The sequence below is a fragment of the Mesoplodon bidens genome (assembly GCF_964165515.1).
Source record: "Mesoplodon bidens genome assembly, chromosome: 1".
NCBI lineage: Eukaryota > Metazoa > Chordata > Mammalia > Artiodactyla > Ziphiidae > Mesoplodon > Mesoplodon bidens.
The window spans coordinates 16,780,464-16,797,278 of NC_138176.1; the positions used below are offsets into that span (position 1 = coordinate 16,780,464).

The window sequence follows — 16,815 nt, forward strand, 5'->3', positions numbered from 1 at the left end:
CCCTCACTGGGTCTGGTGCTGTGTGTCCCCAGTGAAGTACCAGCGCTTCTCTCCTATGACCTCGGTGTCTACGTGGCCCCTGCCATGAGCATGGCAAAGCCTGCTCCACGTGGAGCAGCTACAGCCCACTCCAGATAGGGTGACCAACACATCGTAGCTTGCCCAAGACTTCCCTGGTTATAGCACCGGAAGTCTTGCATCCTGGGATCCTCCTCAGTCCCAAGCAAACTGGGATGATTGGTTGCCCCAGCTCCAGAACATCCTGTGACTCCAAAGGTATCCAAGAGCTGTGCTCCTTGGTGACTATAACTGGGGCTTATTTCAATAGGCCATCTACCAAAACACTGCTTCTGGGGCTGCATGGTTCCCTGGATTCATGCGCTGGTCATGGAACGAGATTGTTTAACCCTGCAAATGTGTACTGCCTTGGAAAACATATACCTGTAATTTCAATTCTCTTCTAATTTTTACCTTCATCCCCAATACATACTAAGTTGTATTCTTTTACTCATCAACGCCCTCCAGAGGCACGGTGCCACATGAGACACTTGTGGGTATTGGGAATGTATAGGAACCTGACCCTGTCTGCTGGAGACTTGAGTGAGGAACACCCATCACTCTAATACTCTAACCATAGTGTCTTAGAAGCTCTATCTTGGGAGTCTTAGATTTTAGGTAGCTTCTGCTTGTTAATAAAATGGACAGCGGTGGGAATTTTTCCCTGGCTGTCCAGTGGTTAGGGCTCCGCACTTCCACTGCAGGGGGCACGGGTTCGATCCCTAGTTGATCTAAGATCCCACATGCCACATGGCCAAAAAAAATAAAATAAAATAAAATGAATAGCAGTATTCTAGAAGAGGTGTTTTTCTTTGCTTCTCAGATATTTCCATATGAAATGCTGATGGTGACCAACAGAGGGCGCAGCAAAATCCTAAGAGACGTGGACAGAACCAGGCTAGAGGTAAAAAAAAAACAACAAACAAACAAACAAACAAACTTGTCCCAACTGCATATTCCTGTGCATTTTCCACAACTTTTCCCTAAGAAATGTTCCAGTTAAGGCAAAAAATAAAAAGGATCAACCTAGGTTAAACTAAGCTAACTTGGAGGAAAACCCAAATTTGTATTTAGGAGATGAGCCTAAAAACGTATGGTAAAACTCAGAAGAACAACCCAGGAGATGCAGTATGAGTTTAGTCATTTTCTTTGGAAATGTGATGTTGCCCTCATTTAGGGCTGGTGATGTAGAATGGAGACTCCATCACTCTTCAGATACCCCCAAATCCTTATCTTTCTCTGAGCCTGGGTTGAGTTTGTTGAGGTTGGGGAGGGAGCGTTCAGTAAAGAGGTGTGTACTAGGCAAGTTTCTCTCTTGGCTGTTTCCACATTCCTTGTTGAAGGGTTAGCTGGGTACACCTACCCAAGACCTCCTTAGATGTGGAAGACTGATCTTTGTACTTTTCCATCTGAATGGTTTTAATTAAGAAAAACTCTGTCTGCTAACCTCATAAAGAATCATTAATTTTCTCTGACAAAAAGCAGTACATCTGTATGTGAGGTCAGGCTGGCACAGAGAATAAAGCCTCCACTGTCCTAAGAGAACTTTACTAGGCAGACCAGAGATTGAAGTTCTTGGTCTCCTCAGTAGACCAAGCAACCACCTGAACTCCCACTGCTGAGCCAGGAAGACGCCCCAGGGCTGCCAAAGGACCCCTCTGGAAGTCTCTTTCTGGCTTTCTTATTGCTCTGGTCCATTTTCCCTGCATCTCCTCAGCGTCCCAAGGACCTGAAGTGGAGTCACCTCCAGCATAATGAATCCTCGTACCGTGCCCCATGGCCATGCAGTGTTATTACAATCATCATTAATACTCCACCAGCTCTTTTCTTTGGTAGGAAGGGTGCCTCACCTGGCCTGGCCAGGTAAGGAACCACTGGGTCCAGTGCCTGCTAAGAAGCCTCAAAGATAAACTCCTCTTCCATCATTCTGCCTTTTGCTCTTCAAAACAATTACTTATAAACTGGAGAGCAACTCTCAAGGTCATCCATGTGGCCATCAGGACTGACCACTGTTCTCTTCTCCCATCACAGCGCCACTTAGCCCCAGAAGTGTTTCGGGAAATCTTTGGAATGTCCATCCAGGATTTTGACAAGTTACCTCTTTGGAGACGCAACGACATGAAGAAAAAAGCAAAACTCTTCTGAGTACCACCCATAGACAGCAATTAGAAAAAGGACTGACCATGGCGGTGACACATAGGATGTTGTAGGAAGGCCCAAACTTGATTGGAGAATTTGCAAACTACTGTCCCTCAGCAGCAACCAAAAGGGAAAATCTGATTAAAACACCCATGAGCCAAATGTCGGGCCAGCCCATGGCAACGTTCGCCCAGAAGCAGTGGGGTAGAAATGTCTGTGTGCCCACCCTCGACAGTAGTGTTCACGTGTGACCTTTTTCCATCACCTTATGTGCACAGCAGGAGCTACTTTTGTTTTCTTTCAACTGTTATTCAATAATAGTGGGACTGTATGGGTAAGAGCCAGCAAGTGCCCTTAGGATGCCGCATGGACAAAAGCAGTTGTAATAATTCCAAAGTACAAGTATATTTATTATGTAGCGCCGCGGCTGAGAAGGAAGAGCCCGAGGGATAGGTCCACGTGGCAGCAGCCTTTGCCCTCCCTTTCCTCACTGGCCTCCTGCAGCCCTGCCTGGGCTTCAGCAGGAGGGAAAGCAGAATCGGGGCCCCCGGCAGCTCTGTTTCAACAGCCACCAAAGTCATTTTTAACATGCTCCTTGTCCCCTACTGTATGCTAGGACCTGATTGGCAAATTACTTAGCCTATTATTAGTATTATTATTATTATTTTTTTTTTTTTTGGCGGTACGCGGGCCTCTCACTGTTGTGGCCTCTCCCGTTGTGGAGCACAGGCTCCGGATGCACAGGCTCAGCGGCCATGGCTCACGGGCCCAGCCGCTCCGCGGCATGTGGGATCTTCCCGGACCGGGGCACGAACCCGCGTCCCCTGCATCGGCAGGCGGACTCTCAACCACTGCGTCACCAGAGAAGCCCACTTAGCCTATTATTAAAAAGAAAAAAGAATTAAGAGAGGAAAAGGAGTGAATGAAAATTCTCCTTAAACCCTTTTCTACTTCAGAAAGCGTGCTTCTCCCCACCAAGGACAGGAGATGTCTCAGCCCCGCAGCCCTCCACTCTTACAAAGAAAGGAAAGGGGGATTGTCTCCAGATTGGCCCAGTTGTATTCTGTTAGGTGAGTTTTGTCCAAAGGCCACAGCAGTCTTGATCAAAAACAAAAGTTCTGTCTCCTCTCAATGCAAGTTCTCCCACCCAGCAAACTCTGCTGTCTATCCGGCATCCTCTAAATCACATCAAGCCCTCGCTGATTTTGGTTTTTTTAAAGGTCTTTTCAGTAGTAGGCTAAGGAAAGGCATGTTTTTCTCTTTGAAATCTCTGCAACTCCAAGGTAGATTGCCTCCAACTGATTTAACTTGGTCTTTTGAGCTTTCTTTCTTGCCTAGCTCTGTTGACTTCCTGGTTTGCATGTGTGTGTTTATGTGTTTTCACTCACCCAGGGCAGTTTGGTGAGTCTGCATGTGCTTTTAAACTTCATTCCTGCTCGAATGTTTGTCCCACTGTGCTGCAGCTCCTCAGGGACGTTTGCACAGGTGCACATGACTCAAAGGTCAAGAGTGAGGCTAACTGCATCCCTGCCACCAGGTCCCCTGTGGAAGGGTGTTGGTGGTTAGAAGCCAGCATATTCCATGACAGATGTAGCTCAAGTCAGCATCAGACCGAAGACCGCAGACCTAGGATCAGACTGTGTGTAGACAGCAGAACATCTCACTGGAGTCCTCAAACTCAGTAACACAAGATTCACATTGGAGCTGAAGATTACCCCAAAACTTGCATTTAAGACCCCACCATGGTTCCTGAAAGCCTCTGGCTGAGACTCAGACAGGACGTGACTCACGTGTAGGAGGTTGTCACATTTATTGTCATGCTTTGGGGCTCTGTTTAGGAATTTAAACTCTATTTTAAAGCCAAAGAAGAAAACATCTGACTTCACCTGCGTATGCCACTAATCATAAAAGCTCAGAGATTCTTCCTGCTGGCACCAAGTATTAGAATGAGTTAGTAGCTGACACCACCAGTGGTAAAAAGCAAGTAGAATATTCTTTCTGACCTTGTACTGCAGACCTAACGTGTGACACACTCTAGCAACCGGGTGCTGTAGTGAATACTGCAATTGCTTCATAGTATTCTGTGTGCTTCCCGAGGGAATCTAAACCTGCCTGACCTTTGCTAGACACTGAATGTTTGAGGACTGTTCTCACAAATGTGTGTGTGTGTGTGTGTGTGTGTGTGTGTGTGTGTGTGTTGGACCTACTAACGTATTTAGCAAATGGCTCTGATGAGGTAGGTGTGAGACCACCTCCTCCTTGGACTGAAGGCAGACTGCAGCTCACAGTTTCACCCTTTCATCTATCTGTTGCCTCTTGCTTCATTCAGTACATCCGCTGTCCCATCTTCTGTGACCTCTCCTGCATGGGTAGCCTGGGCACAACACCTGTGTGTCCTAATCCTTGCTTCGCTCTGGCAAAGTGTGAGGGGTGAGGACCATGGTGTAGTCCCAGTGTTCCCCTGCCACGACCAGTAGCAAGGATGGCCAAACGTATCCGAGGGCTCGGCTGGAGGAGAGGTTTTTTTTTCATCGGCTAATGAGTTATAATCCACGTACTTGCAGATTAAATGTCAGTGTAAGAAAAATGGCGATGGTAGTTAAAGAACTGAGCCTAAATTTGCCGCCACTAATGAAACTCTACTTTTCTTGTAACTTTTGAATTCAGTTTTGCATCCATCTTGGCGGGGGGTGGGGTGGGAAATAGCTTCTTTCCATATCAAGTGTATGAGCTAATTTAAACTACACCGTGCAAAAATGCCTTGCCAGAAAATGCCAGTAGCTTCCTGGCTGCAAGCAGAGCAGTGCTGTGCTCTAGGGAAGGGGGCACTGGGAATGCAGAGTGGGCTTCCCAACCCCACTCCCCAGCAGAAGGCTCCAGCCACGGGCATGGGTCACAGGGCAACCTGATTCTTCCAACTGCCAAATTGAATCAGTGGGCTACAACGCCCTATGTGTTTTGTTGAACTGGACTCAGCATGCTTGTCCCGAAAATGTCCAGGTCACTACACAGGAAATCAGTGTTCTCTGCTTGAACCCTGCCCCGCATAAAAAAATTCCAGTTGTTAACACAATCAAATTAATGAGGATTGTTTACTCTAGGAAAGGAAGTATACACATGGTAAGCTTCCCTAGTGCATACATAAAGGGCTACATTTTTGAGCATTGGGCTTACTAGTGATTCTTGAAGCATAGGCTGATTGCATGAAGAGGCCTCTATGATGACCTGAAAGTCAGTGCTTCCTTTAAAGTTTCTTCCAAAAAAGCCAGGATACCATTTAGTCTTCTGGTGTGATTTATGTTGAGATATAAAGAGCGTTTGGAAACTTGTCCAGCTCGCTGGGTATCTACATGTTGGTTTGGGTTCATTATGAAATGTTCTTAATGTGACTCCTTCAATAACAAAAGGTAAACTGCCTGTTCCCTGAAACCTTGAACAGAAAAGCTAGAGACAATGGGTAATAAGGCGCAAAGAAAAGAAAAAAAAGTAGTTTCTATCTGTCATGTCCTCTAGTCTCCCCACTTCTCCCCAACTCCCCATTCTGTTGTTTCCAAGCTGAGTTTCCTCTTCCGAGGTGAGGCTGGAACAATGCTCTCTTCAATTCCTATCCCCTCCATCCGGTGATGTCAATCAACTCCACTTGGAAAAGTCTTGCTAGAAATGTTTCTAAAACTTTCATCTAACTTCTTTACACTTTAAAGCAAACACCTTTTTCTAAAGAACTGCTTCTTAGATGATTATACAATATATGTATCTATGCTTTTGCAAGTTTAAAAATTCAAATGAACCACTTTTGACTAGGTAGGTCTTTCTAAAAAACTCTTTAAAGCAAACTTGATGTTAGCGTTCTCTTGCATGTTGAAGGGGCAGGGGACCCTCCAGGCTGTGGGCTCCCAGAGCCCTCTTTCTGACTGTCAGGAAAGATGCTGGAAGGAAGATGAACTCCGTGCCATCAACCCTTCTGCATCCTCTGCAGCAAGCTCAGTTTTTACAAATCACCTCATCTGTATTTCCGGTCACTGTTTAATCTACTTCCTAGGCCAGGCTTGATTTTATCTGGCTTGTAAAATCATTTTCCTTTTTATAAACCAAGTGTTTGTCAGGATGCCCTAAAACTCACTCATTAGTACTCCCTTTTGAAGAACATTCTATCCAGAAAAAGCGATCATTTCAGGCTTGAGGTTCGTAATGACACCTTATGGTGGCGATGTGTGTTAAGGGAACTACCCAATTATGTTGTAATGAAAGAAGGAGAAACTTTGACTTTGGCAATTTAAAAAATCACTGTCTTTCTATTTGCTGCCTAGGGAGTAGTGGGGAGATGGTGTCTGACACGCTTTGCATATGGATCTTTGTATTTTTCATTTGGGGCAAGTTTCATTTATGGCAAACTCGGAAGGGGGAGGTGGTCAGTTTAAGCTGAAAAACTTTCTAAACAATATATGTGTACACAGCAAAACTAAACCCCATCTTTTCTGATGCTTAGTGTAATTGAGTGGCGATTGATATCATTAAATAAAATTCTTCCCAAATGAGTATCTCCCAAGAATGACGATGCCATGAGTCACTTTTTGAGCCCGTTTGCCAAAGGTAGAGGAAAAGACTGCATCCACTAACATTCAGAAAGGCAATGAGCCACTTAGTGATTGTATATGTGTATGTTTCTTTACCCTACGGAAGAGAAGACGAATGTCCGCAGGATTGGTGTTCTTTTGGGGTGTTATGTACAGACCTGTCCCGTAATAAACGTGTGTGGTTTCTGTGAGTTGCTGACAATCCTGCATCGAAGCTTTTGCAGTTCTTTCCTTTTTAAGTTGGGTTTAATGGAATTTTTTTCAAGTGTTGGAAGGCATACTGTTCTTCCTGCCTCCCCTCCCCTTCCAGAAACAAGAAAGCAAATATTTGGAAGAAATGCTGCTTAAAAGATGTATCATGTCCCCCGTGAAAGTGAGTGGATATCGGTCGGCATCCTGAATGCCACATGCCAGTGTGCAGAGGTGGGATGGCCCTGGGCCTGCGTTACTGTGCTTGGGACACCCAATGCACTCCACACTCCTGCCGCCCCTCTGCCGCTGTCCTGCGTCACTGTTGTCCTCACAACTCAGTGAATAAAGTGTGTGCTTAATGCGTAACTGCCTCCACACCGTGTTTCCTTTCTGGTTCCCCTGCTCCCTTTAAAGGTCTGTCCCATTTGAAAAAGTGCCAGCCCAACTTCTAAAGACAAAAACAAAAACAAAATCAAAATCAAAGTCCTGGGAATGCACTTTTATCACGTAGGAAGGCGGGTTAGAGGGGAAAATGCATCAGATAGCAGTGGTATATTCCAGAACTGTTTGCCCAATGACCCAGACCATATTGACCAAGTCAACTAAAGAAAAAAAAAATTTAATAGAGCTGTTGCACTGTGCTGGTCTAGCTGGTATTCAGTTTTGTGTGTGACACAGAGCAGCAATGGTCTCATCACTTAGGCAAGGCTGGGGATTTGAGATTTGAGGACAGGAGCTTCTGAACCACTGCCGTGAGTTGGGCCATTTTACTAAGAAACTAGAACGCAGTGGGAGGAAAACATCTTTCAAAACATCTTTGACCTCCACTGCATTATCAAACTTTAAGCAAAGAAAATCTTAAGGATTTCAATTTACTTGTTATCCTCACCGCCAAGATTTGGGGCTTGCCAGAAAACACAAGGATATATTTATACTCACAATGGTCTCTCCGACCGTAGCCATCCTACTATGTGTCTACCAAGCCTGGTGCCTTAGTCCACATGGGCTGCTATAACACACCACCAGAGACCGGGTACCTTGAACGGCAAACAGTTATTTCTCACAGTTCTGGAAGCTGGAAGTCCAAGATCAAGGTGCTGGTAGATCCAATGTCTGGCGAGAACCCTCTTGGCTTTGTAGACAGCCGTCCTCTCCTTGAGTCCTCACATGGTGAGAGAAGAGAGGAAGTAATCTCACTGACATCTCTTCTTCGAAGGGAACTACTTCCACCAGGAGGGCTCCACCTTCATGATCGAATTACCTCCCCAAAGCCCCGCCTCCTAATATCATCCCCTTGGGTCTTGGGTGTTAGGACTTCAATCTAAGAATTTGGGGAGGACACAAACATGCAGTCCTTCATACCTGCCCAGGGACCCGGCGCCCTGGCATTCATGTGGACCCTCTCCTGGAAGCCAGAAACAGGTTATTTTCAAGGCAACTGGCAGGTTAGTTGGCTACTGTGGAAAACGGGCCCGGAGGCCCCGGCTGGAGGTCTGTGTTCCGCTCACCGTTGACCGCCGCCCACACCGACATCACCACTCGGGTCGCGGTTCCCGCAGCCAGTGGGATCTTCAGGCGAGGTTATCTTGAGCGCCCTGTGGCATTTGCCACCATTGATCATCATTTCATGGGAAGTCAACTCGCTGTGCCGTCCGGTGGTCCCCCTTGCCCGCCCACAGCAGAGCTCACGGACTGCGCTGGGAATCCGAGGCCCTGCCTGCCTGGCCCTGGCTCGCCCACTGCTCTCGGCTGCCCCTCCCACCACGCCCACCCTCGAATCTCGCCCTCCAGCTCTTCCAGAGCACCTCGAGTTCCCTGAACACACCATGCCCTCCCCCGCCGCTACAGCTTTGCCAGCGTCATGTCTTCTGTACGACGTCCAGCTCTTCTAGGAGGTGGAGAGACCCGGCCCTGAGGAAAGGAAATGATGGCAGTGTTGACTGTGAGATTAGTCGCCCACAGCTCTTTGAAGTTACCCTGTGAGTTTCCCATGGGCTCCATCTGCCCTAAATCAAAGACACACCCCAGTGCACACCCTCTCTAGGAGCCTGCCTCGGTGGGCCCAGCCCAACCTGCCCCAGTAAATTCTTTGCACGCCTATGGGTGAACATCACGTTGCACGCTTTTCAAGTTTTGCCTAATACTGCTCGTTCTGCCTGTGTTTCTGCTCCTCAGCTGAACGGTAGTGAGATCGTCTCTATCTTGAGTGCTTTGTGTTAGCTTTACATTAACTGGGTCCCCCAGGACAGCCCTACAAGCAGATAATTGTAGCTCCGCTTATACATGTGAGGAAACTAAAGCTCAGAAGCTAATTAAACGTGCCTGACTGTTCAGGGAGCAGCAAAGCTGGTATTATCCACGTCTGTCCCACTGCAAATCGCATGCTGTTTTTCAATGTCCCTCTGCCTGTGACTTTCTTTTTTTTTTTTAATTTGTTTGCGGTACGTGGGCCTCTCACCGTTGGGGCCTCTCACCATTTTGGCCTCTCCTGTTGTGGAGCACAGGCTCTGGACGTGCAGGCTCAGCGGCCATGGCTCACGGGCCCAGCCGCTACGCGGCATGTGGGATCCTCCTGGACCGGGGCACGAACCCGTGTCCCCTGCATCAGCAGGCGGACTCTCAACCACTGCGCCACTAGGGAAGCCCTCTTTTTTAAAATTAATTAATTATTTATTTATTTGGCTGAACCCGGTCTTAGTTGCAGGATCTTCTTTGCCGCACACAGGATCTTTTAGCTGCTGCATGGGGAATCTAGTTCCCTGATCGAACCCCGGCCCCCCGCATTGGGAGCTCGGAGTCTTAGCCACTGGACCACCAGGGAAGTCCCTGCCTGTGACTCTGAAAGCAAGGAATGCATCCCCCATATTCTAAATCTCTGGGGGCACACTGCACAGAGGAGGCTCTCAATGTGAGACTGACCAGTTCCCTTCAGTCGGCCACGAGCCACAGCACTACCACCAAGGCACAGTTATAAATAGCAGTTGGGGGGTACTCACTAGCTGTGTGTCTCAGGGCCAGTTATTGAACCTCTTTGGGCCTCAGTTTGCTCATCTGTAAAATAGACAAAATAATAAGATCCATCAGAAGATTGTTGCTAAATCATAACACCTGTTGAGCACAGCGCAGGACCTAGCATGTAGTCATTGGTCAGGAAACTTGAGTGATCTTTATTAAGGGTAATTAGCCACTTAGACTTGAAGAATCCCAAATGCTCTCTGAACCTCAGTTTTCTCATCAGTAAATTAGGAATGAATACCTGCTCTGGCTGTCTTAAGGGGTTGTGAGGCCAAATGAAATAGAGTAGAACTGCTCAGACAGTATGTTTACAGATGATATTGGGTAATGAGGGTCTCTGGTACTTGGACAAGGTCTACTAGTATTTTTATTATTTTTTTTATTTTGTTTTTTTTTAAGTATAGTTGATTTACAATGTTATATTAGTTTCAGGTATATAGCAACACGATTCAGTTATACATACATATATATATATATATATTTTTTAAGATTCCTTTCCCTTATAGGTTATTACAAAATATTGAGTATAGCTGCCTGTGCTGTACAGTGGGTCCTTGTTGGTTATCTATTTTATATATAGTAGTGTGTATATGTTAATCTCCAACTCCTAATTTAGCTCTCCACACCCCTTTCCCCCTTGGTAACCATAAGTTTGTTTTCTATGTCTGTGGGTTTGTTTCCATTTTGTATATAAGTTCATTTGTATCTTTTTTTTTTAGACTCCACATATAAGCGATATCATATGATATTTGTCTCTGTCTGGCTTACTCCACTTAGTATGATAATCTCTAGGTCCATCCATGTTGCTGCAAATGGCATTATTTCATTCTTTTTTATGGCTGAGTAATATTCCATTGTATAAATATACCACATCTTCTTCTTTTTTTTTTTTTAAGAAGATGTTGGGGTAGGAGTTTATTAATTAATTTATTTATGTTTGCTGTGTTGGGTCTTCATTTCTGTGTGAGGGCTTCCCCTAGTTGTGGCAAGCGGGGACCACTCTTCATTGCGGTGCACTGGCCTCTCACTATCGCGGCCTCTCTTGTTGCGGAGCACAAGCTCCAGACGCGCAGGCTCAGTAGTTGTGGCTCATGGGCCTAGTTGCTCCACGGCATGTGGGATCTTCCCAGACCAGGGCTCGAACCCGTGTCCCCTGCATTGGCAGGCAGATTCTCAACCACTGCGCCACCAGGGAAGCTCTATACCACATCTTCTTTATCCATTCATCTGTCAATGGACATTTAGGTTGCTTCCATGTCTTGGCTGTTGTGAATAGCACTGCTGTGAACATTGGAGTGCATGTATCTTTTTGAATTATAGTTTTCTCTGGATATGTGCCCAGTGGTGGTATTGCAGGATCATATGGTAGTCCTATTTTTAGTTTCTCAAGGAACTTCCATACTGTTCTCCATAGTGGCTGCATCAATTTACATTCCCACCAAAGGTCTACTACTATTTTAGATAGTTCAATCATTCAAGAATTTTAGTTTTTGTTCTGGGCTTTTTCCCCCTCTAGTCTTTATATGAATTCTCCAGCATTAAAACAAGCCCACAGCTTTTATATGCTTCAATAACAACACTCTCTTGTCCAATAATCATCTATGATTGAGATCCCCTGAAGCTGTGATTTTTTTTTTTTTTTTTTGGCCATAACACGTGGCTTATGGAATCTTAGTTCCCTGACTAGGGATCGAACCCAGGCCCCCTGCAGTGGAAGCTTGGAGTCCTAACCACTGTACCACCACAGAATTCCCAAGATGTGCTAATTAATAGTAATAATAACAGTGTTACATAGCAGTTGAGTGTGAGCTATAACATCAAGCTCCCTGGGATTTTTTTGTTTTGTTTTGTTTTTATAAATTTATTTATTTATTTATTTTTGGCTGTGTTGGGTCTTCGTTGCTGTGCACGGGCTTTCTCTAGTTGCCGTGAGCGGGGGTTACTCTTCGTTGCAGTGCGTGGGCTTCTCATCGCCGTAGCTTCTCTTGTTGCGGAGCACGGGCTCTAGGCGCACAGGCTTTACTAGTTGTGGCACATGGGCTCAGTAGTTGTGGCTTGCGGGCTCTAGAGCTCAGGCTCAGTAGTTGTGGCGCACGGGTTTAGTTGCTCTGCGGCATGTGGGATCTTCCCGGACCAGGGCTCGAACCTGTGTCCCCTGCATTGGCAGGCGGATTCTTAACCACTGAACCACCCGGGAAGCCCAAACTCCCTGGGTTTGAGTTTGAGCTCCACCAATAATTAGCTGTGTGACTAGTGACAGTTTGCCTAACTTCTCTAAGCCTCAACTTGTATTTCTATAAAATAGGAATAATAATAAAAATACCTACCTCAAAGAGTTATTGTGAGAATCAGGTAGAATAGGACCCGGCATGATACAAAATGGGCACTCATATATAAGCTTTTATTAATAAAGCAGCTGCCATGTAGTGAGGACTTACTATTTGCCCAGTTCTGAGCTAAGCATATTCCACGCTCTGTTTCATGGAGTTCCTTACCTCACTTCTACTTTAGAACTGAGGAAACAGACCCAGAGAAACCAAGTGCCTTATACAAGATCTGCCTATTGAGTGGTGGGCCTGGGATTCAGACCCCTTCTCCCCAGTTCCAAGCTCAAAATGTAAGCAAATATCATGCAGAGAAGGGCTCAGGTGTCCCCACGGGTACTGCAGGAGCCAGGGTCCCAGGCCGCCTACGATGGAAGCGTCCAAATGTGCCAGCTTGGGGGCTCAGCTTTTCCCAAGGAGTTTTAGAGCCGTTGGACCTCAGTGTTTTCTGGGTGGGGAGGATTTCCCCAGCCTGCTCGAGGGGTGTTTAGAAACACCAGCTGCAGAAGAGTTGAGACTCATTCCCATGAAAGATGGCTTTGGTTTCAGAAAGATCTTTCCAATGTATGACTCACTTCAAAGCAGCCAAAGGCAGCAGAGGCCGAACCGCCAGTCCTTACAGTATTGGGGGACACTTCCTAGGCTCAAGAAAGCTACCAGTCCTACTTAGCGCCCCCCCTGCCTGTTTCTGGAAGGGGGCTCCCTCCTCCTCCCTGCAGAGTCAAACAGCCTTGCCTGGGTGTGTCACCAGCCCCACCCTGCTGGACATGGCCCATTGTTGGCCGGAAAGCCCTGGGAAGGGTGGGGACTTGGTGTTAGCAGCTTTTGAGAAAGTTCAGGGTGGTCAAAGGACTAGTGCCCAAGGCTTTGGGGATCTCAGCCCCAATTTTGAGGACCTGCCTTCACACCCTAAATTCCCTTCTCCCCCCACACCAGCCAGGACTCTGACAAAGAAATGCCCCTTCCATCCTACGGCACTCGGGGAAGTGCTGTGGTGAGGAGGGCTCTGGAGGAGCCCTGGAGGAGGGTGTAATATGACCACATTTATTTTAGTTTCCAGTCTCAACTGGATAAAAATGCTCTCCAGAGCCTGTCATTGTGCTAAGCACAATAGCAGGCCCTGGAGAGGTTTCTCTGTATTTATTTGTGCTGTCCCCCTGCTGCCGCCCCTTAACTCGGCCCTTCCCATCAGATAAAAAGAAAAACTGGCTTGGGAAAACCTCCCTCCAAAGCAGAGGCTGTTTCTGCTTTGTCCTGAGCATGTTTTACTTGTGGGCCCCCCCAGAACATCCTGGGATGTTCCAGAAGGCCTAGAGGCAGGGTAGAGCCACCTGGCTTCCAGAACCAGAGCTTGGGAATCAGACTTGAGGGTACATGAATCCAGATAGTCTAAGAGGAAGATGGATGAGGATGGTCTGATGACCGCGGCTGACATTCCTTGAGAGCCTCTGGAGTGCCAGTCTCAGGGCTAAGTATTACTCTGTGTAGATTATTTCATTTCATCGGTGAAAGGTAAACCCAGGACTGGGAGAGGCCCACCAAAAAGTGGATGGGATTCTAGCCCCTTCCCATCACGTCCAACAGCCATATTCCTCCTGAGCCTGTCACAGCTCTCTGGGGTCTCCTCATTTGCACGTGGTTTCTAAGATTTGCCAAAAGGACCATCTTTGCAAAAACTAATCCCAGCCTTTCTCTGCAAGGTGGAGCCTGGCCATGAATAACAACATTTTGCTCGAAACTGCACAGAAAGTATAAGTTCTTTCATTCCTGCTCTTGTCCCAAAGCATATGCTTCTTAATGAAAAGTTAGAAAATGTTGTGGGCAGTTACATTCCCATCAGACAGGAGTAAGAGTCAACTGGATTACCCTGTCTTTCTTTTTCTTCCTTCCTTTCTTCCTTTCTCCCTCTCTCTCTTTCCTTCTTTCTTTCTTCTTTTTAAAATATATAGAACAAATTCTTCCTCCTCCACATAAAAACAAGGTATTTCAGACAACTCGAAGTAAATTGCTAGTATTTATTAATCGTTATTTGAATCAGATGGCTTCCACTGGATGTGGCACTTTCACAAGCATCGCCTCTGAACCTTCCCCCTACCCCCCACCACAAGCAACCTGGGGAAGTGTCATTGCCCTGAATACACAGATCAGAGCTTGGCTGACCTGTCAAACTCACATGTGGAGATGGGGGAGAGTCAAGTTGTGGCCCCAGATCTAACTGAATAGCTTATGCTTCATCCACAAGGAGATTCTGATTATGTAGGTCTGGGGAGGGAGCCAGGAAGCTGTGTCCTAAAACAAAATATCAAAGCTTCCAGATAATTCTGATGATCAACCAAGTTTAGGAACCCCTGGCCCATGCTGCATGGCCTCAGGTCAAGAGTGGAGCTGGTCTGTGACTCACCAAGCATCCATCGCCAGACCTTGCAAGACTGCATCACCCTAACACATGCGACCAGAAGTCAGACCAAGGCCTTGGAAGTCTGCCCTTGCAAATAAGCCTACAGTCTCCAGAGGCCTCCCTAAGAAATCACTGGCACCATCCTTCACACAACAGGGTGTCTAGCTCTCTGATTCAGAATCTGCTCAAATGTCACCTTATTCTCAAGGAGATGAAGAAGATTGTCTCCATTTACAGAAAGAAGCATGAGATGAGAGAAAACGGGTCAGGTGCCTAGTTGCTTAAAGGAAAAACAATCCACTGGCACCTTTTCACCTCCCTTTCTCCTCTCACAACCTTGAGAAACGTCTGAAGGTTGAAAACATGGCCTAGAAATCCTATTATTCTACCAGACAACTTATTTTTTCCCCCAATGTGCTCACTGTTTTTTCAGTCTATTGTTTGCTAGAAGGGTGGGTATAAAAAACTCTAGTCCTAAGTTTTCTGTTGAGACAGTTACTCCAGGGAAATTTGGGAACTATCTTCAGGGCCTGGCTGGGGAGAGAGTAAGACCAAGGAAGCCAGGAGTTATGTCTGCAAACTCTTCTTTTACATAAACGTGGCTGTTTTTAGTTTTGAACCCTTATATATGAAAGCATCTACAGTGAGTTGAAATAATGTCCCTCAAAAGATATGTCCACCCAGAACCTCAGAATATGCCCTTATTTGGAATCAGGGTCTTTGCAGATATAATTCAGGCAAGGATCTGGAGATAAGACCATCCTAGATTCAGGTGGGCCCTAAATCTCACCACGCATGTCCTTATATGATACTCAAAAGGAGAGACACAGAGATAGACACAAAAATGAAGGCCATATGAAGGCAAAGGCAAAGATCAGAGTTGTGTTACCACAAGCTAAGGAGCCACCAGGATCTGGAAGAGGCAAGGAAGGGTCCTCTCCTAGCACCTTCAGCAGGAGCATGGCCCTGCCTACACCTTGATTTTAGACTTCTGGACTCTACAACGATGAGAGAATGAAGTTCTGTTGTCTTCAGCCATCCAGTTTCTGGTTATTTGTTATGACAGCCCAAAGAAGGTCTCGTGACTCCTCAGCAAGGTGGAGCAGGCAAGGGTCTAAGCCAGATGCCCTCAGTGTACTGACCTAGGGCCCCAGGGCACTGTGATGCCACTGACCAGGTATGGAGAGACAAGGCCTACTTCTCCAACACCAGAGAGGCAGATAAGGGTCTGATTTTTCTCTTCCTAGAAAAGAAGATCAGCGTTTGCCTGGCTATCCGTTGACTTGCCTAGCAGGCCTCAGTGGCCCAACCTACTTAGAATGTTTTCAACTGTTAAGCCCGAAGCAGGCAGAGTCCACCTTGGGGATGGAGCCCCTCTGGGCAGAACTGAGCTGGCCAGTCAGGTGGCAGCATGTCTCCTCCTCCCTCAGGGGACTTCGCTCTTTAGGATGAGCCTAGCCCTGGGCTAGGCTAGACGCAGAGCGCACATTGATGTAAATGTCCATCTGCCAGCGTGCAGGGGCAAAGGGGCCTGTGAGTTCACCTCTCCCCTGGGGTCCTCAGGAGCCCCCTGTGCCCCATGAACTCCTTTAGTCCAGAGCCGCTACCCAGCAGCACGACCTGGACAAGGTACTCCTGCCTCAGTTTCTGCATCTCCATAACGAGGAGGAAGATGCCGCTTATTCCAGGAGTTGCTGAGAGGATTACACGAGTTAATGCATGAGGTACACTCAAAACAGGCCCATACTAACACCCAATAAAGGTTAGCAAAATATTATTATTGTTAGTATTATTAGTATTTAGTACTGGGTGTTATTACCATGACAGGGAAAGAGCCCATACATTAGTGATTTAAAACTTGAATGAAAATGTCTATATCCCAGGAGTTTATTAAGAATGCAAACTCCCAGGCCTCACCACCAGATAGGTTTAATGGGGGACCCAGTAACTTCTGTGTGTGTGTGTGTGAGAGAGAGAGAGAAGAAAGGAAGGAGGGAGGGAGGGAGGAGGGAGGGAGGGAAGGAAGGAAGGAAAGAAGGAGGGAAGGAAGGGAGGAAGGAAGAAAGGGAGGGAGGGAGGGAGGAAGGAAGGAAGGAGGGAAGGGAGGAAGGAAGGG

The 16,815-nt window shown here is 46.7% G+C and overlaps 1 protein-coding gene across 1 annotated transcript in view; it reads left to right on the forward strand.

The window, feature by feature from the left end:
- ABLIM1 (actin binding LIM protein 1) overlaps positions 1-7,328 on the forward strand; it is a 186,393-nt gene extending 179,065 nt beyond the window's left edge. Inside the window, exons 24-25 of the mRNA XM_081228323.1 lie at positions 881-961; positions 2,089-7,328. Of these exons, the coding sequence (XP_081084449.1) occupies positions 881-961; positions 2,089-2,202 (195 nt within the window). The 3' untranslated portion in view covers positions 2,203-7,328. The remainder of the gene's footprint in view (positions 1-880; positions 962-2,088) is intronic.
- Positions 7,329-16,815: the final 9,487 nt, after the last annotated feature.